General features: G+C 44.3%; 4 protein-coding genes across 4 annotated transcripts; 2 read left to right on the forward strand and 2 right to left on the reverse strand.

Moving 5' to 3' along the window:
* Positions 1-147: 147 nt before the first annotated feature.
* Positions 148-17,610, reverse strand: anapc2 (anaphase promoting complex subunit 2). The gene is made up of 14 exons (XM_080446046.1): positions 17,307-17,610; positions 16,410-16,668; positions 14,801-15,143; positions 13,761-13,893; positions 12,650-12,878; positions 11,986-12,105; positions 11,629-11,746; positions 11,175-11,353; positions 10,529-10,670; positions 10,326-10,401; positions 9,307-9,510; positions 8,628-8,760; positions 1,261-1,502; positions 148-621 (listed from the first exon to the last, which is right to left on the reverse strand). Exons 1-14 carry the CDS (start codon positions 17,403-17,405, stop codon positions 412-414), a joined length of 2,487 nt encoding a protein of 828 aa, XP_080302172.1. The 5' UTR covers positions 17,406-17,610; the 3' UTR covers positions 148-411.
* On the forward strand, positions 2,159-3,553 carry LOC308097915 (E3 ubiquitin-protein ligase RNF170-like). Its single transcript, XM_080446048.1, has one exon. The coding sequence runs from the start codon at positions 2,612-2,614 to the stop codon at positions 3,395-3,397; it is 786 nt and encodes a 261-aa protein (XP_080302174.1). The 5' UTR covers positions 2,159-2,611; the 3' UTR covers positions 3,398-3,553.
* On the forward strand, positions 4,625-5,722 carry LOC308097914 (E3 ubiquitin-protein ligase RNF170-like; the record flags this gene model as incomplete). The annotated part of the gene is made up of 1 exon (XM_080446047.1): positions 4,625-5,722. The coding sequence occupies exon 1, from the start codon at positions 4,922-4,924 to the stop codon at positions 5,720-5,722; it is 801 nt and encodes a 266-aa protein (XP_080302173.1). The 5' UTR covers positions 4,625-4,921.
* Positions 17,611-21,678: 4,068 nt separating the features above from the next.
* LOC308099600 (soluble calcium-activated nucleotidase 1-like) lies at positions 21,679-22,833 on the reverse strand (the record flags this gene model as incomplete). The annotated part of the gene is made up of 1 exon (XM_080448337.1): positions 21,679-22,833. The coding sequence occupies one exon, from the start codon at positions 22,831-22,833 to the stop codon at positions 21,679-21,681; it is 1,155 nt and encodes a 384-aa protein (XP_080304463.1).
* Positions 22,834-23,646: the final 813 nt, after the last annotated feature.

The following is a 23,646-nucleotide window of genomic DNA, read 5'->3' on the forward strand; positions in this document are numbered from 1 at the left end:
CCTGTAAAACTGCAGTCATAGAACGTTTGGCCAGTAGAACTTTTTCTAAATACTTTATTTACTACGTGATACAACCAAGACAAAAGAGAACAAGGAGGGGGGCCTAGTATAGACCCCTGGGGGACTCCGGTCAACGAAGCATACCGGGTTTAAGTGGTTAAGGGGATTATGTCTAGCTCACAGGCCTCTGGACAGTCGGTGTGGAGCTGACAGATAGGGTCACAGCTCAACATGAACGAATCCATCGGCCTGAAGAACAGAACCGGTGAGAGCTGGCTGCCACACACACAACCTCTGGGCGGAACTGTATCCTCCATCTTCGGATTCTGTCGAGAGCAGTCCTCATTTTAGTCCATTTGAACCCCTTTCTCTTCCCCTGTCTCCCGTGGTGGTGATGGTGATGGTGGTTCCTCAGTTGGCCTTGGGTAGCCTGTATACGCCTGAGGTCGTCATCAGTTGGTGCTCTCTGACCTTCCTCTGGAGAAAAGCCTCCAGCTCATTGACATCCATCTCCGTCACCACGGGCCCCGTGGCCACGAACATCCTGAGCATGGAGTGGATTCGCTCCAGAGACATGCTCTCCAGGTTGGTCAGCATGGCTTGGATGTAAGCCCAGAACAACTGCACAGAAAACAGACAATGTGGTAGTTATCTAAATATCTTTGTCAGACCATTGAACCATATTAACACTGGCATCCTTATTTTAGGCAACATCTTTGTAAATAGATCTACAAGTTTTACTAGATCAGCTATTTTAGAATAGCTGAAGTATAGTAAATTAGGGCTTAAGTGGTTAACTGGTGTTATAAGGTTTTACAGTAATTGCAGTAGGAATAACCATTAACAGCATTATTTCCATTTGATTTTTTTTTAGATACTTCATCAAATCACTTACCGTGACTGAATCAGGGCAAAGGTGTTTACACAACTACTTAGAAGGTGTGTGTATGTGTTTGTAAATGGTAAAAATTGTTAATGGTGCATTTATATAGCGCTTTTATCCAAAGCGCTTTACATAGATTGTGCATTACATTCACACACACCAATGGCGAAGGAAACCATGTAAGGCACCAACCTGCTCATCGGGAGCAATTAGGGGTTCAACGTCTTGCTCAAGGACACTTCGACACTAACTCTGGGGAGCCCGGGATCGAACTGGGAACCTTGCGGTTTCCAGTTCACTCTACCCGGCCACTCTACCCCTGAGCCACTGCCGCCCCTGTTTGTGCATGTGCGTGGGTGTGTGTGAGCCGTCCTCACCTGCAGTTTCTCCTCTCTCTGCTCTGACTGCGTTGTGGTGTTGGAGTCTCCCTCCTCGTCGCTGTCGATCAGCATCACTCCCCTCTCCAGCCTCTCCTTGGACGAGCCGGTCTCCAGCACAGAGTAGCGACCGCCCGACTCCTCCTTCAAGACCCCCTGCTGCTGCCAATAGGCCAGCTTTCTGTGAACCATCTCCTTAGGGACCCCCAGCTTCCCGCTCAACTCCTCCAGGGTCCACGAACCTGACGCGAGCGCACAACACACATACACACACACACACACACACACAGAGCAAGAGGGAAATGTCAAATGAAAGAGGGGAGAGGAAACTTAATTACATGAACCTTAGCGTACCTATTCTTGGTAAGTCATAATACTAGGTGAACATTCTTAGCCAATCTATAAGCAAAGCTCACAACCCGCATTGGGAAATTGTAGATCAGCTATTTTCAGCAAAGAGATTTGGTGTACAGGCAAAAAAAGGAGGGGGCCGAGTAGAGACCCGTGGGGGACCCCGGTTCGAATGGGTTTGGATCAATGTGTGTGGCAGCAATGACTTCAGAGTATCCACTCAGAACACTATTATCGATGTTCAGGTGAGTTTGTTCTTCTGCTTTCGTGTATGGCCATCAGATGTCCAACTGTCATGCAGCCACACCCTCATCTCTGGTCCCACTTCAAAGAGGCCATCCTCCAAAGGTGGTCTATGCAGGGGACTGGGGACAGGTGGTGATTATGTGGTCAGCAGTCTGGTCGGCAGTCTGCTCAAGCTCCCCGGGTATGTGAGGCAAAGGAATGCAGTCCAGGGATTCAGTTTAGACTGCTGCATTGTTTGAGTTAGAGTTGTGACCGAGCATGGAACGTGCATCCACAGCATCCATTTTTGTTGATAGCAGGTTACAATGGTCCCCCAATATTTGGGTCTGCTCAAGTAGAATATTTGGGTCTGCTCAAGTAGAATATTTGGGTCTGTACAAATGGAACCAAATGGCCCGTTTGGTTCCCTTGTACACACAGTTTGTACACACAGTTACAGACCTGTACGGGTCCATTTGGTTCCTAACAATCAATAATGTAACTGGGGTACTCCCTGGAACCCCATGGAGGACCCATGGGGGTCCCCGGACCCCACTTTGAGAACCACTGGTCTAAAGCCATGTGGAACACTATATTTGGGCAGAATTGATGACGTCAGGCAGCTCGGCTTAAATGTGACTACACAGAGTGTGAGGAGCATTAGCATAGGGATAGATTAACACGCCCTTCACCTGTCTCAGAGCGGAAGCATTTCTAGCAGACACAAAGACATCTTGGTTTGCCAGGCCAGAGAAGAAGGCCATCAGTGTGTGCGATGGAACAGAGTCATTGTGGTGTATTGGACATGCTCAGCAACGAGGTGCTGGTTGCGGTGGTGCTCGTGCTCTTTGTTGCGCTCCTGGGAGGCTTACTGACCCTGCTGTACAGGAAACGGCGGCAGAAAATTCACCCCGAGAACCAGGAACACGTCCGAGCCGTCCGACAACAGCTCCAGTCAGAGCGGGATGAAAAACCGCCTTCGGAGGCCAGGCAGCGTTATTACACGGACATGTCCTGCCCTGTGTGTCTACAGCAGGCTGTGCTGCCTGTGGAGACTAACTGCGGACACCTCTTCTGTGGCCCTTGTATCATAGCCTATTGGCGATATGGAACTTGGCTGGGGGCTATCAACTGCCCCATCTGCAGACAAACAGTGACGTTACTCTTCCCTCTCTTCCGTGAGAGCAACGCCTCCCCGCAGAGAGCCCAGGACGGGGAGACGGGACCGCAGCTCATCCTCAGAGACGTCAACGACTACAACCGCAGGTTCTCTGGACAGCCACGATCTTTGATGGACAGGCTCAGGGACGTTCCCACCCTGCTACGTCATGCTTTCAGAGAGATGTTTTCAGTGGGTGGATTGTCCTTGATATACAGGATCCGGATACTCCTGTGTCTAGTCGGTGCAGTCACCTACCTAGTTTTACCGGTTGACTTCCTGCCCGACGCTCTCTTCGACTACCTCCTGGGCTTCATCGATGACTTAATCGTCATCGTTATCCTGTTTATTCACATCTCCATCATGTATAGAGCGGTGATAACACAGAGACTCAATGGCTAAAGGGTGCAGCATACTCCAAACCAAATAAGACCTTTTGCCGAACTGAACAAACTTGTTTTTTCAACGTCTGGTCCGGGGCACACCAGGCGTCCAAATGGATCCTTCTGAGATCCATTTGGACCTCAGAGAGAGTACAATGGACCATTCTTTATCTTTGGGACCCCAATCTATGTTGTAAAATGCTCAGTGTTAATTTAACTCTGAGAGTGTACTCCATTTGGTTTTCATTTATTTTTGGGCGGTGAAACCGCCCCTATATGTGAGGTTTGGATATTTGCACACCAAATCCTGCGCTGTGATTGGCCACAAATGTACCCCCCTAACCCTGCACCGTGATTGGCCAATCACAGTCTATTCAGGACTGTGATTGGCTAGGGAAACATGACACATGTGCATAGCCCTATAAATAGGACCATAACTTAAAAAAAAACATAAATTTGTTTTTTTAAGTTATGGTTTCTTCCATCACTTCTTCCATCACTTCTTCCATCACTTCTTCCATCACTGTGATGACCACTGTGACCACACCGCCCACTTCACACTGGGTGTGATTTTTTTATAATGTTTTATAATAAAAATGACTATCAAATATCTAAATACTGAGCCAAGCAACATAAAAACTGTCTGGAGTGCACATAAAAGCCAGAGGAGAGTAGTTTGAAAGTGAAATATCCCTGTTAAGACTTGATTTATACTTGCATGTGGCTGTCGCGCACCAAAAATAGCCAATCTACAATGCTTTTAGAGCTTGTAGATCAGCTATTTTTGGCTTAACTAGTCACATTTAGATGCTTTTGAGCTCATATCAGGGCAAAGAAACTTTTATGAGGAACAAACTTAATAATCAGCTGATTAGAAAACAAGTTTTAAAGGCCGGACCACACCAATGCAACTCCTTGCAACTGCCATTGGGGATGTTTGCAAGTAGTTGCATTGGTGTGGACTGGCCTCAATTAAGGTCAACAATCTTGCCATGTGTTAAAAGGGGGAAAGTTATAAAAACTTTGACAGTGCCTTGCTGAAGTTTGTTTTTCGGCGGTTTGACCAAGGCTTGACCAAGGCTTCATTATGCCAGCAGCAAACAAAGGATAGTTTTGAAGAGAGGTTGGCTGAGGAGGTTAGAATGCACAAGTACCTCTATAATCTCTCTTTGAGAGAGCAAAATGATGTATAGTACCCTGTGTAAGTACAGTATCTACATCTAAAGACTGGTGCCACGTGGGAAGGTAATTTTTCCGGTCTGAAAAAACAAACAAACGCCACACGCCAGGTTAAAACCAAAAACCCTGGCCAGAGCCACTAGTCTAGAGCCACGTGGAACTCCATATTTGGGCACGACTGACGTCATATTTGATGACGTGAGGTGTGAGGCAGCTCAGCTTAAACGTGACAACACAGGGTGTGAGGAGCATTAGCTAGGGAAAGATCAACTCGGCCCTCACCTGTCTGAGAGCGAAAGCATTTATATCAGAGACACAAAGACGTCTTTTGCAAGGCAAGAGAAGGCGGCCATCAGTGTGTGCAATGGAACAGAGTCATTGTAGTGGATTGGACTGCTTGATCCAGGATCAGGACACGCTCATTGAGGGAGTCAGCAACCAGGTGCTGGTTTCGGTGGTGCTCTTTGCTGCGCTCCTGGGAGGCTTACTGACTGACAGGCGGCAGAACATTCACCCCGAGAACCAGGAGCACGTCCGAGCCGTCCGACAACAGCTCCAGTCAGAGCGGGATGAGAACCCGCCTTCGGAGGCCAGGCAGCGTTATTACACGGACACGTCCTGCCCTGTGTGTCTACAGCAGGCTGTGCTGCCTGTGGAGACTAACTGCGGACACCTCTTCTGTGGCCCTTGTATCATAGCCTATTGGCGATATGGAACTTGGCTGGGGGCTATCAACTGCCCCATCTGCAGACAAACAGTGACGTTACTCTTCCCTCTCTTCCGTGAGAGCAACGCCTCCCCGCAGAGAGCCCAGGACGGGGAGACGGGACCGCAGCTCATCCTCAGAGACGTCGACGACTACAACCGCAGGTTCTCTGGACAGCCACGATCTTTGATGGACAGGCTCAGGGACGTTCCCACCCTGCTACGTCATGCTTTCAGAGAGATGTTTTCAGTGGGTGGATTGTCCTTGATATTCAAGATCCGGATACTCCTGTATCTAGTCGGTTCAGTCACCTACCTAGTTTTACCGGTTGACTTCCTACCCGACGCTCTCTTCGACTACCTCCTGGGCTTCATGGATGACGTCATTGTCATCGTTGGCCTGTTTATTCACATCTCCATCATGTATAGAGAGGTGATAACACAGAGACTCAATGGCTAAAGGGTGCAGCATACTCCAAACCAAATCAGACCTTTTGCCGAACTGAGCACTGTTTTTCAACGGCTGGTGGGAGCACACCAGGCGTCCAAATGGATCCTAATGGGCCTGAGAGAGTACAATGGAACCATTTTTGGGCGGTGAAACCGCCCCTATATGTGAGGTTTGGACATCGACATTCGCTGCACTGTGATTGGCCACCATTGTACCCCCCCACCTATTGTACCCCCCAACCCTGCGCTGTGATTGGCCACCATTGTACCCCCCTAACCCTGCACCGTGATTGGCCACCATTCTACACTATGGTGGCCAATTCAGGACTATTCAGGACTGTAATTGGCTAGTGAACACATGACACATGTGCATAGCCCTATAAATAGGACTATGCACTTAAAAAAATCACATTTATGTTTTTTTTAAAGTTAGGGGTGTACAATGGTTGGTCCACAATATCACTTTTCTTTAAGTGAACTTCCTGTGATGACCACTGTGACCACACCGCCCACTTCACACTGGGTGTGTAAAATTCTCATCGTTAATTTAACTCTGAGAGTGTTCTCTATTTGTTTTTCATTTATTTTTGGGCGGTGAAACCGCCCCTATATGTGAGGTTTGGACATCGACCCCCATTGCACCCCCCCAACCCTGCGCTGTGATTGGCCACCAGTGTACCCCCCTAACCCTGCACCGTGATTGGCCAATCACAGTCTATTCAGGACTGTGATTGGCTAGTGAAACATGACACATGTGCATAGCCCTATAAATAGGACTATGCACTTAAAAAAAACACATTTATGTTTTTTTTTAAGTTAGGGGTGTACAATGGTTAGTCCACAATATTACTTTTCTTTAAGTGAACTTCCATCACTGTGATGACCACTGTGACCACACCGCCCACTTCACACTGGGTGTGATTTTTTATAATGTTTTGGGAATATGAATAATAACAATAAAATAAATGAATAATAATGAATATAATAAAAGTAATTGAAAAAACACGTCCCCTCACGCATTAGAAGGACAATATCAGTCACCAGAACCAAGGACGTGTGTTTTCAATGAATCTAACATGGTTAAAATGGAGTTTGAAGTTACATTGGGTTTATATAAAGGAAGGTGGCATGTCTGATAAAATGACTATCAAATATCTAAATACTGAACCAAGCAACGTAAAAACTGTCTGGAGTGCACACAAAAGCCAGAGGAGAGTAGTTTGAAAGTGAAATATCCCTATTAAGGCTTGATTTATACTTGCATGAGGCTGTCACACACCAAAAATAGGCAAGCTACAACGCTTTTTGTGAGCTTGTAGATCAGCTATTTTTTGCTTAACTAACTAACTTTTATTGGTGGTTGCGGTTTGGGCTTGTTTCTAAAATGTAGTTGCTTATTTGGGCCAATTATTATTTAAACCAGTGATTCTCAAACATATATTGTAGATCTGCTATTTTCATGTGATGTGGCATAGTCGATTCTTTTGGGCTTGTTTTCATAGACCTGGTTGCTTATTTCTCTCACAAAACCTGGCAACAGCGCAGCGCAGCTAACAACATGAAGCTACCATTGTAGCATCTAGCCAAAACAACGCAATAAAAGTTTCAGAGCTGTCCACAAACTAGACAAAAACAATGGTTGTCTACAAAACGTGAGTTTCGACCCCTACTGCACTGTGCTCTATATTATTTGTGTGTGTGTGTGTGTGTGTGTGTTTAACTTTAGGGAATGGCTGGGTTCATTTTGTCACAGACCATGGATCGACGGTATTTTTGTAATTAAGTACATTTACTCAAGTACTTCCACCAACGTGGAGAAAGAGGGGCAGAGGGAAACTTTTTTCCTCTTATACTGCCAACGGGCGCCAGTGGTACTACAGTCAACGTGCACGTCGGCCTGACGGTGAATGTCGACTGCACGGAAGGAAATCCTGGAGCCGTAAGTGACGGAGGGGGAGACAAAAACGACAACGTAAGGAGCGCCGGCGCTCGTTACGTATCCTTACGTCCGACTATGAATGATACTTTACTAGGCAGACTACCAAGTGGGTGCGGTCTAACCTTCAGAACTTGAGCCGACTTTATTTGGGTTGCCGGTTTGGAGATATAAAATCCTTGTATTTTATATACCACTGGCTTACTAACACTGAAGCAACTCGTAGGGAAACACACTACCGTCCAGGTGCTGGCATTCCAAACAGTCTTCACATAATGTTATTATTCTGGATAAAATCATCAGTTTAGCCAATAATAAAGTAGCGTAAATCTTTGGTTAACAAGTTATCAAGGTATCAGGGACATTCAATAATATCTCAACGTACATATCAATTTATAGTACCTTGTGTAGGTATTTACATCTAAAGACTGGTGCCACATCTAAAGCCCTATGGAATGCACCACATGGACAAATGACATCATCAACTTGCGACGGGCATTGCCCCTATTGTGTGAAACTACTGATGAACTATTTATAAAAGAAATAAAATATTTAAGGTGTTTTTCATTTTAGTTATAGAGGACAATTATAATGTATTGAGGCATATTTGGCTTATTAGCCAGGGATCCTTTTAAAATGTATGTTCAATGTAGACCAAAAGATTATGAACGCTCTCTAATTACCAAGAAGCTTAACAATTGTAAAGACAATTTGTTTGGATGTTGGACATCAATTTGGATATTCGCGGACAGTACCCATTATCAGAGTACTTGGCGATCAGTGACGTCAGTTATCTATGATGTCAGTTCTACGACAGTCATTTCCATTTCTGTCTGGCACAGCCAGACAAGATTCTGGACAACGGCTGTCACTGCACTACCGTACTATTGGTCCAAACACCTTCTATCCTACAATTTATGTAGGATAAACCCACTATAAACCCAGATGTCAAGATCTTTGCACGTGAACAGATACTGACTTTTGTCCTGGAAGTGAAGGATGATGGCGGCATGGATGGTGGACACGGTGAGGTTGGGGAGCACTCTGTCCTCCAGCTCCACGTCCAGCGTGACTGTACCCAGGAGGGGCTTCCAGCTCAGCGTCCTCATAGCCTGGAGACAGACACACAAACATGGAAAGACAAATAAACCTTTTTTCAGGGCACAGACACACATCTGATGCACACTGTGACTCAAGCCCTTTAGGGGGACCACATCTCAAGTTTTCCTGTTGCCATTTAGGCCTGCCACAATTAATCGCCTGATCGGCTTTATTTGAGCCGAAATAAATTATTTTTGCATAATCGTTAGAACGGTTTCCATTCGTCTGTATAAAGAAAAAGCTGGATGAAACAACCATAAATGTCATATTTCCATCATCTATGCTCCTTTAATGATGTCATCTTGTTTAAAGCTCCACTATCTAACGTTTCTTTAGTGAATTCAATGTTACAGTATTTTGACCAGTCTGTACTCTGTACACTGTGGTGGTTGTATTAGTTTTTGTTGCTTTTCTATTCAGTTTCTCCCCTGAGTAAGCAGGCAGCATGCTCTCTTAGCTCAGTGGTAAACATTTCAGCACTTGCACAGGGGGGGGGGGGCTCAGGTTCAAATCTCGGGTAGGAAATTAAAGTTACAGAGTGCAGCTTTGTCCCAAACCTTGAGCTTCTCATAGCGGTGCGTATAGGCCTCCATGGCCTGGGAGACGGGCGGAGGCAGCTCCATCTTCTTCTCGTTCAGCTGGGGCCAGAACTCCGAGGACAGGATCATGGCCGACAGGGCCAGCGGCGGCTGTTCGTCCTCGCCGAGCCGCGCCTCCTCCTCGCGGATGTTGCTGTTGATCCTCCTGGAGTCTGCTACATCCTGGAAGAAGACGAGAGGACAATAATAAGGATTAACGTCTTACCTATGAGATCGCCAATTCGCCATGCCTTTTGTCTTCTCGTAAAACTATGTCTAAAACGATGGCATCAATTTACAGGCATAACTCATACCATGTCTTTAGCCTGACCTTATTTACAGCTGGTGTTAAAATAAATAATACAAATACACATTGTGGTCAGATTCCTACATCCGTTTTATAATGTGTTTGTAACAATTAATGCAGATTGTTTGACTGTGTTAGGTGACACCAGCTTAACCCTTTAAGACCGGGAAGTGAACGCATGTGTGTCATTTTAGATTTCTTTGGCTATTCAAAAATAGCAGATATACAAGCTCATAGCGCGGCACATCTGCTATTTTTGAAAAATCATGAGAATTTGTGCAAATCCTTGAATATATACATTTTTAAAGCGAAGATTTTTAACTAAAATCTTTGATTCTGGGGGGTCCTGGTACAAAATATTTTTAGATGGGGGTCCGCGGCGAAATACATATCATTTTGAGGGTCCTTGACATGAAAAAGTTTGGGAACCACTGATATAGCAATATAATTTTTTTCCAAAAACTGTTAGGATTTAGAAGACATTTGTAGAATATATATTCATAGATTTGCACGAATTTTCAAGATTTTTCTAAGATAGCAGATCTACAAGCTCATAGCGCTGCACTCGGTTCCGCACTATGAGCTTGTATATCTGCTATTTTTTTTAATAGCCAAAGAAATAAAAAAATTACACAGATGCGTTCCCGGTCTTCATGGGTTAAACTGTTGAAACTAAAGACAGTTGGCTCACCTTCAGCATGACCTCACAGTAGTGCATGTGGGACTCCCCGAACCTCAGCTTCAGTAACTCCACATTACGGATCTCCCTAAAGCCACACAGCGAGAGGGGAAAAACACAACTCAATCCTCAGTCCTCTTCACAACGCAAACAAAACAGAAACCTTTGGGGGGGAACCGAAGCTTCCCGTTTCTGCTCAGCAGTACAGTCAGTACCTAGCGGTGTTGTAGTTGAGCTGGAGGAGCAGCCTGTCAGCCAGGACGGTCCTGTACTCGTCGATGAAGATCTCCTTACTGCCATAGATGCTGACCAGCAGGCTGATGATGTCAGAGGAGCGACGCTTAGAGCCCGTCTTATCTGAGACCAAAAGATAAGTAAACATGTTGTCGAAACCCTGCATAATATTTCATATTTATTTTCAAACATTAATGCCCTATTTTACACTTCGTTGTATGACAGTGTGTTGTGCCAGCTACCAGCTCACAACGTAGCTGGTAGCTGGCAGCCAAAATAGGGAATAGTCTGCTTGAGGGTTTTATAGATATTTAACCAATGAAAAGTTGGAGCACAGGTTTTTTCCACTCCGTTCCTGAAAAGCATTCCCGCGTAGTCAGATGATCAGATATCTCCGCCTACCGAAACATTTGGGGGAATCTAAATTCAATGTGTGGGCTAGAACAGTAGGGAGAACATGGGGCAAACCAATAGCTGAGTGGTTAGGGCGTGTAAACACAAATTAACATTAGAACCTGAAAAAGCACCTTACATCTGTTCAAATCCAGACTCAAGATGCACCATGCGTTCATCTCGTACTACTGTATGTTACATGTAGGCTCTGTGGCCTTCGTTCATCCTACTGACCAGTGATGGCGTCGGTGGGGTCCGGGACCCACTCCTCCGGGTCGCTGCCCTCGTCGTCGCTGTCCTGCATCTCCAAGGTGACGGGGTCGGCCCGGGACAGCTCATTGGCCAGGTCGTTGCAGCTCTCAGCGTCGCCCGTCAGGCCGGCGACGATCTGTCTGACCGTGTCGTCTCTCGTCCTACACACACACACACACACACACACACACACACACACACACACACACACACACACACACACACACACACACACACACACACACACACACACACACACACACACACACACACACACACACACACACACACACACACACACACACACACACACACACACACAGATTTGGTGTGAGTTGGGGCAAAAGCAATCAGCAGCTGCAAAGGTGGCAGCAGCAAGGTGCTACACATAAAAAACAGTTTAGATCTAGTGTCACAGACAGTACGGCTGAAATACCTGAGATACTTGCGGATGGGCAGGCAGGCCACCTGTAGAATGACCGTGGATGGATCCAGCTCTCTGAGGGCCTTGATGGCTGAGATGTACACGGTGAGAATGTCAGCCGTGTGGACTCCTGAAAGTCAGTTGACACAATATAAGAAGAAGAACTCTCCCTTTGTCCCAGTAGAGAGTACCAGTCATATCCTATCCATCCACAGTATACAGCAAAATCTTCACTGTTATTAACTCTGAGTGTGTACAAATGGGAACCAAATGGACACAGTCAAGAGTTACAAATGGATACAATAACACAAGACGATTTTACTGTCTATAGTCCAATAGCGCCGCCCATTGTCCCATGACAAAACTGACCAGGGTGCAAGAGACGACTCTCGAAAGCCGATTTCAGCGAGGTGAGGAGCTGCTGCCTCTGATTGGTTCTCTCCAGGCAGAACTTCAGGTCTTCAATGGCCGGCTTTGACTCTGGGAAATCTGACATGTGAATGTAGACAGTGAGCTCGTGCTGATGCCCACAGCCACTTTAGAACGAGTACGACTGTAGAATAACATTCAGACAATGTCCCTTCGATCCTACAGTAGATACTTAAAATATATATATTTTTTAATAGAAATTAGAGGCAGATTGTGTCTATTATGTCTGAATTTTCGCACACATTTCAGGGGCATTTTTGAGATGTCTGACCTCTAATAGGCCTGTCACAATAAATACATAATCGTCAATCGTTTCAAGGTTCCATGTCCTAACATTTCCCAAAAATAGCAGAAATAGCTGATCTACAAGCTTACGTTTATAGACGTGTATGAAATGATTAGATATGTCAGTAATTTATTTGTATACTTAAGTTATTTGTAAATTCTGCCCTGTGCAATGTGATTATAAAGCGTAAAAAACAAACATAAATTTAAATTGTATTCATATGTTAGAATGTTCAATGCCAAAAACACAATTAAACCGTTAATTTACCGTCAATTATTTGTGTGACAATTAATCGTCAACTTAAATGCCCGGGCTAACCTCTGATGATGCCGAAGAGCTCGTCGATTCTCATGTTGACGTAGATCCTGCAGAAGAACTGGTGCATGTGACACCTCCAGTGCTGCAGCGAGGTACTGGTAGGCCTGCCCGTCGTCGCCGCGGCGGTGCCGTCGCCGCCGGGAGACGTGAGGAGCGGCGTGTCTCCCCCGTCGCCGCTCACCTTGCTGCTGAACACTCTGCTCAGCCAGCCCAGCACCAGTTCCAACCACTGGACACACACACACACACACACACACACACACACACACACACACAGCGTTTATAGACAGAGATAAGATGCTCCGGTACACCGTTTAACCCATTCAATCCGGGAACGCATCAGTGTCATTTTAAGATTTCTTCGGGCTATTAAAAAATAGCAGATCTACAAGCTCATAGCGCGGAACCGAGCGTCACAAGCTCGAAACACGGCGCGAAGCGTTTTGAGCTTGTAGATCTGCTACTTTTGATATTTTTGAATTTGAATCCTGAAAAGTAACAGTTCTGGACATATGAGGTTTCCACCCGACACAGACGATATACCGATGTTTTGACTGATATTTTTAACAATAAAAAGTGCACAATCTTGAATTCAATTGGAAAGATATTTAACTTGTAAGCAAAAAAAGACATATCTACAACTTCACAATCTCCACTTTGAGAACCACTTATCTAGATAATGCATACATAGAGATAAATACAGAATAGACTCAAAAGCCAAGACAAACATGCCCACAAGAGAAAAGGTTGAAAGTCAAGCTGCATGATTGCCAATACCAATGTCGTAAAAAGTTAAAATGATGGCCAGACCGATATACTTGAAAATCTCGGCCCGCTGCCCACCCATCTGACCATTTACAGCGCATGTTTATTTTAATGATCAATCAATCAATTGTGTTCTGGCTTGGATCAATGGAACTAATTTAATTTAAAACATATATATATATATATTTTTTTTTAAATATTTGATTAATGTTGTTAGATTGTCATTAAAATCTTAGTGTTTAGACAATTATCTGGCGGCCCACTTGCGATATCCTCACGGCCCCGCCAGTGGGCCCCAGGCCCACAGGTTGAGAACCGCTGAACTGAAGCAATGAGAGAGCGTTACCTCCTGGAAGTCGAGCAGAAAGGAGCGCTCATACTCTCCTCTGCAGTGCTGCTCCATGCGTTGCTCTATCAGCTTGTGGAGGATGGCTGTCACTGCCTCAGAGCTCACCCTCTCTAACAGCTGCAGTCTGGACCTGCAAGCACACCCAGCAGAATACACAGTTACATCCTCAATCCATAACCCATTAACTCATTCCCTGCCAATCACGTAGATCTACGTTAATGCAAATACAACCGTTCATTGCCAATCACGTAAATCTACGTTTAAAAATAATAATAAAATAAAAAAAAGACTCTATAGCAATGATCGGAATTTAAAACTATTTAACACTAATGATTTAACTCTGAGAGTATACCCATGTAGCCAAATGGACCCGTTGGTGGACCTGTTTCAGGGGAAACCATAAGTTGCCCGGTTTAACGAGAAAATATTTAAATCACAGTGAGACAACTGCTAGACTAGAATCCATGGAATACATGGTCCTAGTGATTCCCTAGTCTCACTTAGCCAGACGATCAGAGATCTCTGCCTACTGATATGTCTACATTTAAAAACAAACTGCATTGCAGAACCAATGCAAAGACTTTTCAGGCAGTCCTTCATATTGTGACAGATTGCTTTTCAAAGCAGCGGGTGTAGGATAGCTAGCGCTGGTTTTCACCGCTGTTCAAGCCCCAGCTCAGAATTTTGATTTCCGCAGGAGATCGGTGAGGCGGAGATCTACGATCTTCTGGCTACGCACGTTGAGAGACTAGTGTTTACCCGACGTGTGGTGAACGAAGGCACACGTTGATGTTCACACTTCACACTATAACCCCACCCACTTTGAGACCCCCTCCAAAGCGGGATCTCAATGGGTTTATCCTAACCACTTTAGCCTTATAAAGCTGTATTGTACTTCTATACTTTCACATATGCCGAATAGCCGATCAACAACTTGTAGATCTGCAATTTTTTTACATTATTGTGCATCGCCGCCTATAACCCCATGCCCAAAATCGGGTCGCCGGGTCAAAAACAACAATTCTGAACACGCTCACAGTATGCGGCTGAGCTCCTGCAGTTGACCCAGGGCGTCCTGACACCAGCACTGCTGCGTCGGGACGCCACAGCCGGCACACGACGCCGCCACCGCCGCCGCTCCCCCGTCCGTTCCCTCCGCCCCGTCCTCTGCTTCAGCGGCGCCGCCCCCCTCCTGGCTCATGTGCACGGAGAAGGTCCTGCTGTAGAACTCCAGCACGCGCTCCTGGAGCACGGTGGAGCTGGAGAAGAGGAGGAGGGCCCTGATGACGGTGAAGGCCCGCTCCCTGAGGCCCCTGATCCCGGGGCCACACAGGCCGCCTCGGCCCTCGTCCTGCCAGGCGCCCAGCCTCTCTAGACCTCCTGGGAGAAAGAGCGAGGGAGGATTATTTATTTTATGGATTTTAGCATTATATATTTATTATATGTATATCATACATATTATATTACATTTAGCCATTCAGAACAATGGTTCTTCTCAAAAAAAATCATGTCTAGGGCCCCCAATTGATAAGATTTTTGTTGTTAGATTAGATTTAGTATTACCCTATGACTACTGCAGGTGGGGATAGTGAAACCTATGATCTGAATAGTCATTCTAAATAATACATTCTCTCATTGGGATAATGTCTACTTCTAAATAATGTGAAATTAAACTGTTCCTCATTTTGCTGGAGACCCTGTGGAACCCCCTGAAGGACCCCTGGGGGGGTGTTATTGGACTCCACTTGTGAGAACCACTGATTTAGAACATGCATAGAGATAAATAGACAATAGACTTAAAAGTCAAGACAAACAGTATCACAGCAGCAGTGCTTTGTCCGACTATTCACATGTAACAAACAGTCACCGTCCGCCAGAAGCAGAAGCCCACACCTTCACTTAATGTGGCCTGCAGGTTATTATCTGAACACTGATATATTATTGATTTCAGCTGTTACAATTGCAAACATGACCCGCTTTAATTACTACTACTATATTAGTAGCAGCTTAAAGGGGAAATCCACCCATTTTCAATATTTAACTATGTCATTAATATAGCATAAAGGAGTTGTGTGGAAATAAGAAAAAATTTTAAAAAAAATTAACATTGCAAAAAAATTTAACATTGCAAAAAAATTAACATTGCAAATTACACCATGATGAGTCATCACAGTGTAATTTGCAATGTTAATTTTTTTGCAATGTTAATTTTTTTTGCAATGTTAATTTTTTTTTTAATTTTTTCTTATTTCCACACAACTCCTTTATGCTATATTAATGACATAGTTAAATATTGAAAATGGGTGGATTTCCCCTTTAATGACTTAGTATTAAATTTCTATTGTCTTTTTTATGTCCAATGTATTTGTATTTAAGTTCATAAAGTTAACATAAGTATAACTTAATGCATTTAAAATCAAATAAAAATGAAACTTTTCAGGAGTCCAATTAAAAAATAGCAAAGAAATAATCTGAATTCCGCGACGCGTTTTGAGCTTGTAGATCTGCTATTTTTGCTATTTTTGTGTGACATAGAATGGCCTGAGTATATGCAATGTGGCCCTCTGGAGTGAGTGTGGAAATATAGTGGCCCTCTCCATCATCAAAGTTGCCCACCCCTGTGACCTATAGAATGGAGTTACTTGCCTAGGAATGGTTCTAGTCTGTCCAGCAGGGTTTGAAAGGCAGTGAGCAGAACCCGGGCCCGGTCTCTCTCGTTCAGTTCGTTCTCTGGCTGCTTGAGTCCGGCCCAGAACTCCGGGGCCACGGCGCTGGTCAGCCTCGTCTGCAAAGTCTCCAGGAGCCAGGCCCCGAGAAACTGACCCAGGCCCCTGGAACTCAGCAGGACCAGAGACTCCGTGAGAGACTCGTCGTCGTCCGACACAGATGACTCAGCGCGGGACACCTAAAACAACCATGAAAAGGAGAAATCGTTGACTGTATATATACAGTTATTTAAGGGTTCAAATGGAACCATTTGTAGTGCAGTCTCTCGAATTACAAATGTTCCATTTAAATTTTAGCCCTGAGGAAGACCGCTTCAGGTCGAAACATGTTGGCGTTGTTTTGAATAAACAAAAGGCTGTTCCCTCTCTGTTCCCTCTTTTAAACTTTTTATACCCTCTGATCCAAGAGCAGGAGCACATTTTACTATTTTAACTTTTTTGACTATTACATGTCAGGTGAGCACCTGGTTGCCTCGTTCTGTACAATAAATTAGACATATTTTATCCCAAGGGAAATTTCAGTTTCAGCTTCACCCAGCTGATTGCTAACCAAGTGGTCAGACTTGAGGTCTTCAGCACAGGGGGGGGGGGTGCAGTTTGGGGGTTATAACCCCTAAACACTTATAAGTGTTTTGCCTTCTGCTTCCCAGGTGGGCTCAGTCTCAACCCATTCAGCTATGATCAGAGCATTCATTTGATTCCATTTGTACAGTCTCAGAGTTACAAATGCTCCATTTGTTCAGTCTCAGAGTAAAAAAAAGATAAATCAACAGTATGATCAGGGTTGATCATTCACCTAATGATTGACCCTACTCACCAGAGCAGCAACAACAGTCTCCCAGGCTTTAGGTACATCTTGGGGGGTCGAAAATGACATTTCTGTGGCATCCTCTGAATCCATCATACTGTCTTCCATTGCACTTTCTTCTCCTTCTGTAAAGCACACTGTTGTGGTGAAACGCGTCTAGCTATGGACACATTGCGGTTAATATGAACACATAAAGCCTTCTAAGAGCTCTACGTTAAGGTCATTACTACCGATGTTGAAATAATACATGTATTTGTTCTTATATCCATGAACACTGTACACTGTATCTGCTGCTAACGACTTGCTGCAATACTGCTTTACGTTGTCGCCAGCGTTGCCAGATATTGCGAGAGAAATAAGCAACCAGGTCTAGGAAAACAAGCCCAAAAGAAGGACTAGCTAGGCCACATGAGCACTTTCGGATATTAACCGATCTATTTGAAAATAGCCAATCCATTTGGAAATCGCAGATCTACAAGCTCACAACGCGTTGCATTGCGATACATCGTGAGCTTGTAGATCTGCGATAAAAAAATGTTTTGAAATAAAATGTGGAATATTTGGAAAGTTTTTTAAACATTCTAACAAACACAAATGCTCCCTGGCACAAAACATTTATGAAAATATTTGAGAACCACTGGTTTGAATAATAATAAAAAGAATCGGAAGCAAGCACTTTAAAGCACTTTTGCTTTATTTCATTTTTAGTTTTTCACCCTGTAAAGCACTTTAAGCTGCATTTATGTCATGAAAGGTGCCATATAAATAAAGTTTATTATTATTATTAAATAAGCAAGTACACTTTAGAAACCAGCCCATATATTTTCAAGCAACTTCACAGAAAACCAAGCCCAAAGTCGCTTATAATAAGCGGACGTGGCAACCCTGGTTGTCGCGCTCTCCCTTCACTTCTTCTACCCTTTCTGTGTTGACAACCAAAATGTCACATTACCACCATCTGCTGGATTCTTTCTTTAGAAATTGTCGTATTTTTGGAAAGAATAGAATAGAATAGAAATATTTTATTATCACATTCCTCAATTTGGCTCTTGAGATTTGGGTCTTTCTTTACCCATGCCAATATACAGGAATCCTTAGATGTTTATCCAACTGAACTGAAGAATACAAAATATACAAATAAAATAGCCTAATAAAGCAATTTCAAGGTGGCAAAAATTACAAATGACAAATAATGTACAAAAGTAGTCTTCTTGTGGAGGGGAAGACAGCTCAGTACAAGTTCATTTAAAGGAGTAGTTCACACAAAAACAATGTTTCTATTAATTACACACCCCATGAAGCCTTGAATTCATGGAGATTTTTGTGGCATTCCTAAGCCAATAATTTGATGACCGGTAGTCTCTCCCGTAGGAGACTCAACGAGTCCTACTGGAGACATTAGCATATTTTATTGGCAATTATTGGCTTAAGAATGTGACAAAAACTAAAAAATCGCCATGAATTCAATGCTTCATGGGGTGTGTAATTGATAGAAAATAAGATTTTTTGGGGTGAACTACTCCTTTAATCTCCTACTCTATACATGATAAAACAAAAGTACCATTCATATAAACAGCAAATACATGTGGGAATCAAACATCATGGCATGGACAGCTCACGTACATAAAATTAAGGTCATAGTATAACTTATTTTAAAAAAATATTTAAAAAGTCATGTCATTAAGAGGTGGGACAAAGTCCTTATGTTGCAAGTCCCAATTCAGTCCTAAACATTTTTGTTTCGAATCTCAAACAAGACATAATGCTAATTAATGATATTTAAAGATTTACTTAGGTGGTTCTAGTATGGATGCCTCCCGAGCATCTCCCTAGGGAGGTCCTCGCTGCACGTCCCACTGGGATGAGACCCCGGGGAAGACCAAGGACCAGATGGGGGGATTACATCTCCACACTGGCCTGGGAACGCCTCGGGATCCCCCAGGAGGAAGTGGCTAATGTTGCTCTGGAGAGGGAAGGCTGGAGCTCTCTGCTGGAACTGTTGCCCCCGCGACCCGACTCCGGATAAGCGGTTGAAGATGGATGGATCCATGGATAAATCATGAGCATTTTTCGCTATTTGCATTTATTGTTAAACAAGGGTTCTTCTAGACCAACAGAATGCAGTGCTGATACTGTAATTTCCTCCTTGAGGACATGGTTTAACATAGCCCTAGAATGGCTGTGATATTACATACATTTTAAATTGAACATACAAATTATACTAAGAATCCCCAGACCTGGCAGGCTTATGGAGTAATATGAGTATTATTATTATTATTATTATTATATTTATAATTATAATTATAATTATAATTATTATTATTATTATTATTATTATTATTATTATTATTATTATTATTATTATTATTACACTTATTATTGTCTCCGCCGGAGGTGGAGAGTATGTTTTCGCTTCGTCCCGCCGTGTGTTCACCTCCCTCCTAGCCAAGCTAACATTGGTCAAGCTCCACGTGACACGTGTCAATATGTTGACACCAATGCCTTTGATTGGCTAGAGGGACGCATGACGAAATAAAATCCTATAAATAGGTGTGTCACTTCAAAAAGTATTTTTTGAAGTGAGGTAAGACAGGATCAATCAGTCTTGATTGGAACAGTACCTTCAAGTACAAATCACCCGTCCGTGCGTGTGTGTGTCCCTCTGAGAACACCTACAGTAACATTGGTCAAGCAAAGGCGCAGAAGGCCAAAGCTAAGAAAGCATACTCATCTACAACAGTAACACAGAAGAGGACTATAGAGTTGAATTGATCCCACAACAAGGCCGAAGTCTTAATACTGTAACAATTGGCCACCTTGATCAAATACATTATGTAGCACTAGAGAAAACTGACATAGATCAAACACACCAATCAACTGCTGAAACTGTTCAAGACAATGAAGATGAAGAAGACAGACAAGCATTTGAACAAACCAGTCAATTACGACGACTCCCATATGACACATTGCTTCAAGAAGAACATTTTTTAGATGCAGACACTACATATTCAGTCGCCCCTGCAGAACACCAAAAACCACGCGCATTCTACCAAGACGACCCGTTCTACCAAGACGACCCGTGCTATTAAAATAGCACAGGTCTGCTGGCGGAGACTTGTGCTCCGAGGAGCACATTTTCTAGTTATTATTATTATTATTTGGGGTTGTGTAGCCACCACTACAGTGTTATAGTGTTACAATTAGGCCCACACTGCACTTTAAATTGGAATTTATAAGAGGAACATGTCAACTGATTTTATTTTCCATTCCAATGAGAAATGTACATATTTTCTCACATCTGTCAAAGTTAAGCAGTTACCAGTGCAGGTATGTTTGTTTCTTGGTGTTATTTTGAACTATCATGAGCTGTATCATGGGTATAGTGATCTTAGTTTGCTTTGTTTCAGCCTCCAGGTGTACAACCTGGTTGCATTGATCAAATGCCCTACTTGGACTGATCTAGGGTCTGTGTGTGTGGGTTAGCTAGCCATGTATGGCAGGTAGGTTTGTAATCCTCCCCCTATTCATAGCATAATAAATCATTGCCTTGTTGCATCAGGTTGAAGTAAAATGGTCAGGTTGAAGTGAAATGGTTTTGTTCTTGTAGTGACCTACCACAGTGCAGTGTGTACCAGTGACTGACGACGCTGCTGCTTTGTTTGGGCTGTCTTAAAGGACGACTTCACCCATTTTCAACTAATGCTCATGATAAAATGATTATTTTCTACTCAGTCTGTGTCTCAGAAGAGGGCTGTGGACAGTTGAGAATCCTCGATGGGGAATCCAAGCTAATAGAAACTGCAGGCTTTCTATTCCTGGAAAGTTGCAATGCAATAATAGAAGCCATTGTTCTCGCGTTAATAGAATCTTAATTGAAGTTAATAAAATCTAAATAAAAAATGTGAAATCTTGTTGGGAAAAAAAATCCTGCTTTGAACTTGGGAACTGCCTCTGTGCCTGCTTTCGAGTTCTTATCTGTTTGGTGCCTGACAGTTCTATTATGATTTTATTTAGTATGTTTTGTATTTTTAGTTCATTGTGAATACAGTGTGTCTGTATGTGTTGCCACCATATCGGGCCAGGGCCCATAATAACCAACAGCTAATACTGTTTAAAATGTAAGCTCATACCAACTTTTACTGTTGCTAATAAAACGTAATGTAACTTTTTACTTTATGCCATGCCTCTGCCTCAGATCTTTCCATGTACAACGAACCTTGTGGGGAGTTATACTGTGTCATCAGGTGTACTTCCAGAATTAGATTAGAACCATTTCCTAGGGTGCAATTCCTTAGGTGGCCTAGTTGGCTATATTTCTTACCGTCCTATTACACATGCCAAACTGGGGGTTCTTGGAAAAAAGAAATGAACATCATCCCCTCTAAATGAACTCCAGCCCCTCGTACTTTGCGTCCTCTATTTTGGTTTCGGGTAAGAGGATGCGTCCGTCTAGGTTAAAGGCCATGATGTATGTGGCGGTGGTTTGGGCCACCTCTTTTGACCTGAGTGTAAGGATGATCTGGTCATCCGTGTTGGGGACGAATTTAAAGGAGGAAAATCCATGGGTGGGGTTTTGTGTCCCCACACGGTTCACGGTAATGTCTTTGAAATCTGCCGATGAGCTGATGACCATGTTTGTGCCGCGCTGTTCGTCTGCCGTCTCCTCATAGTGCTCTTTGCTAGCGTGACGAGGGAGGAAGAACCAACGCTGCAGGATGCGGCTCCAGGCCGCCGACTCGTGGAGGAGGTAACCCGGCGGTTCGTTCCCGGCAGCAGACCTCAACAAGTTGTACTTGGGGATCCAATTCTCATGCTGAACGTCCCCCCTGTAGCCCACCACTTTTACCCACTCCGGGTTATGGTGGAGAATCTTGCCCCCCGTGGTGGTCCACTCCTTCCCCGAACTCCCGACGTATAGCTGCTCATCCTTCACAGTCATCCACTCTCCTTTGAAACCTTTGGCCACGGAGCCATCTCCATCGGTCAGGATGATCCACGGGACGGCTTTGTCGCCGTCGATGTGGTACACGATGCCTGTTCGGTCGTCAACGCTGTAGAGCTTCCCATTGAACACCACCAGCTCCGACAGCTCCATGCCCCTCCCCTGTTCTGCCAGGTGGCTCTCCAGCACCACCCTCTCTTGGTCCCATTCCAACGACACCTTGTGACCGCTGAGGGACACCAGCAGGTAGCCACGCCGCAGGTAGCTGAACCACGTCAAGGTCTTGTCGCTGCGGGACCTGGTGTCTAGGTCGGCGATGACCCCGATGCGGTAGCGGATGCCCTGTGACGTGTACTCGGGAGGGGTGAGCGGGTAGGTGTCGTTGTAGCGGTACTCCGAGCGGGTAGGTGTCGTTGTAGTGGTACAGCCTACATCTGACTGATGCGGGCTGTGCGGACGGGGCCACAGCGTGAAGAGCAGGAACACAAGGGCAACGGCTACTGTCAAGGTCACGATGGACCGCCACTTAAAGCGGAAGCGATGGTCAGTACTGTTGGCCATAGAAGGCCCCGTCGTGGGTAGAAGGCCGATCATTTAAACAATCAAAAGTTAGTCTCCTCTTGCTCACGGCCATACAATTGGACTTTTGGGGTTGAAAAATGTCGCGTTCTACGACAATAATCTACATATACTGTATTCTTCTGTGCAGACGTGGTGTCTGGCCCTCCTTTCCTAGTACCAGTATGTTTCTACCCTTTTTGTACTTAATCCCTACAATTAATCTAATTGGTTGTGTATCTCCTCTTCGGTGTTTCCTTTCTGCTTTGATAGCTGAATAGCTGAATTTGCCACATGGGATCAGTAAATGTCTCAGTATGTCTCTCTTGGTTATTTAGATGTACTTCCTCTAATCCGTTCGTTTCCTTACCAGAAAATAACTTCAGTGTTATTCCAGTGTGAGTGACAGATAAACCCTTCTTAAGATGGAATACTTGGTTACATCAAACCCTGCTTGATTCTCTTGATTTCTTATATAGACTGACCAGAGCTCTGACGTCTGACGTCACACACACACACACACACACACACACACACACACACACACACACACACACACACACAACCAACCAAACAGCTATGTCGATTTGTGCAGATGATCTGGTACATTTACTTGAGTAGAATAGAATAGTCCCCAGTGTTTTGTTACTGTATAAATATGCACTTACGTGAAATTCGCCTTTTGCATGTACCCATCCTATAACAACTAGGAGCAGTGAGCAGCCATTCGCTAAGGGGAGCCGGCGCTCGGGGAGCAATTAGGGGTTAAGAATCTTGCTCAGGGACACACATCGACACATTGCTGGCCTGGCCTTGTATCAAGGCTAAATGTCAGTATACTGGCCTGGA

Source organism: Gymnoscopelus braueri (assembly GCF_963280865.1).
Source record: "Gymnoscopelus braueri genome assembly, chromosome: 13".
Lineage (NCBI taxonomy): Eukaryota > Metazoa > Chordata > Actinopteri > Myctophiformes > Myctophidae > Gymnoscopelus > Gymnoscopelus braueri.